At 46.3% G+C, this 1,998-nt stretch overlaps 1 protein-coding gene across 1 annotated transcript; it reads right to left on the bottom strand.

Annotated features, from left to right (window-relative positions):
• Positions 1-11: 11 nt before the first annotated feature.
• On the bottom strand, positions 12-1,524 carry LOC116629817 (cationic amino acid transporter 3-like; the record flags this gene model as incomplete). The annotated part of the gene is made up of 2 exons (XM_032400024.1): positions 132-1,524; positions 12-65 (listed from the first exon to the last, which is right to left on the bottom strand). Coding segments are annotated over exons 1-2 (1,377 nt in total), but the record flags the coding sequence as incomplete, so codon positions are not given.
• Positions 1,525-1,998: the final 474 nt, after the last annotated feature.

Here is a 1,998-nt window from a genome sequence, read left to right as displayed (position 1 = left end):
CTGCCTGGAAAGAATAGTCCCTGTAGAGTCAGCTTCTCTGCTGCAGGTCCATTCTCCTCCTGCATCTGTGCTTCATTTCCCAAATTCTCCTCCTGCACCTGAGCCTCATTTCCCCCATTCTCCTCCTGCACCTGTGCTTCATTTTCTTCATTCGTCCACTCAGGCTGATACCTGATGATGAGAACACAAAAAGCTATCAGGGAATAAGATATCAGGGTCCCAATTGACCTGAGGTCCAGAAGATCAGTGAGTCCAAAGAAGAATGCCGTGATTGCTGCAATAGTGACAAAGATCACAATGGTCAGGATGCGGCCATATGTGTTGAAAAGGAACCTGACAAGAACAGGGAACAGGAGACCGTCCTTTGCCATCATATGTATCATCCGACGTATGGGGAATGTAAAGTTCAAATAACTGCCAATAACAACACTACAGAAAAGCGAAAAAGCTACAATATAATAGGCAGGGGCCCAGCCAATATAGAGAAATACCTCAGGCAAGGTGCTCCCAGGTCGAAGCTGGTAGTAAGGCACCATGAGTGTAAGTGCCACAGAGACACCAAAATACACCAAAAAGCAGATGAGCAGTGAAATCACAATGCCCTTGGGGATGGAACGCTGGGGAGTCTGGGCTTTCTCAACTCTGGTAACAATACTGTCGAAGCCTATAAAAGCATAGAAACAGGTAGCTGCTCCACGGAGAATCCCCTCAAAGCCAAAAGGCACGAATCCACCAGAGCCCAGAGGGCCCAAGCTAAAGGTGTCATTGAGTCCAGCCTGTATGTAGTCCTCTTCTGTGAGGTTCCAGTTGTGCAGGTCCCCCTTAATGAAGCCAGAGATGATGACAAAACTGAGAACCAAAAGTTTTACCAATGCAAGCAGTTTGAAAATTGTGTAGTAGTCACGATACAGCAGATTTTGAATTTCTATGATAAACAACAGTAGGATCATAGCAAAGTAGCCTAGATTGTCTGCAATGACTTGGGGAACATGCTGTGAGATGCTCTCATGCAGGGTCTCAGAGATCCGGTTCCCATATAAGATGTCAAAAGTTAAGGTCCAGGCCTGGATCACAATAACTCCATCAGCAACAAGGGAGAGGACAAGGTTCCAGCCAGTGATGAAAGCCCAGAGTTCACCCATAGTGACATAGGTGTAGAGATACGCAGAGCCAGAACGGGGAAGCCGGGCACCAAACTCTGCATAGCACAGCCCAGCCAACAACGATGTCAGGCCCGCCACCAAAAAGCAAATCACAATGGATGGTCCTGCTTGATTCCTGGCCACCTCAGAGGCCAAGAAATACACACCAACACCCACTGTGCGGCCCACACCAAGGGCCACAAAGTCCAGAGTGCTCAGTTTTATGCCAGATTTAAACTCAGACACTTTTTTCTCCAGCGGACATCTGCGTACCAGCTTTTGACCAAATCTGCGAAGTGCCTGACGTAGCATTCTAGCTGGAACTGAGAAGATTCTAAGGATCAGAGAGCTGTAGCAAGCCCAGGGAGCCAAGAGTGTTGGATCTGGTTCAGTGAGGCTGAATTAAGTCAAGTTGGATTGGAGTTGCTCAGGTCCATTGCTCAGGCTTCAGAGCTGCTGCTTCATTTTTCATCTGGTAAATGCTGTCCTTCCAGAATGCCTAGAGAAAAAATAAATATTTACTGAACAATGGTGTTCAACCAACCAACCGAAACTCAAAAGTCTCATGTAACTTGTTGCATCCCAAGTGTCATAGAAACTGACACCAAAAGACACCATAGAAAAATCAATCCTGCTTTCCCTCCAGAAAAGGTACCAAATACCTCCTAACATTCTGCTTTTTTTTTTTAAATTTTATTTTTCAGTAGGCTCAATGCCCAGCATGGAGCCCAACATGGGGCCCAAACTCACAACCCTGATATCAAGACCTGAGCTGATATCAAGTGTCAGACTCTCAACCGACTGAGCCACCCAGGCACCCCAACATTTTCCTTTTTTACACACCACATAACATAAT

This window comes from Phoca vitulina, unplaced genomic scaffold, assembly GCF_004348235.1.
Source record: "Phoca vitulina isolate PV1807 unplaced genomic scaffold, GSC_HSeal_1.0 scaffold3824, whole genome shotgun sequence".
NCBI classification, from domain to species: domain Eukaryota; kingdom Metazoa; phylum Chordata; class Mammalia; order Carnivora; family Phocidae; genus Phoca; species Phoca vitulina.
This window is presented reverse-complemented; position numbering and strand designations above follow the sequence as displayed.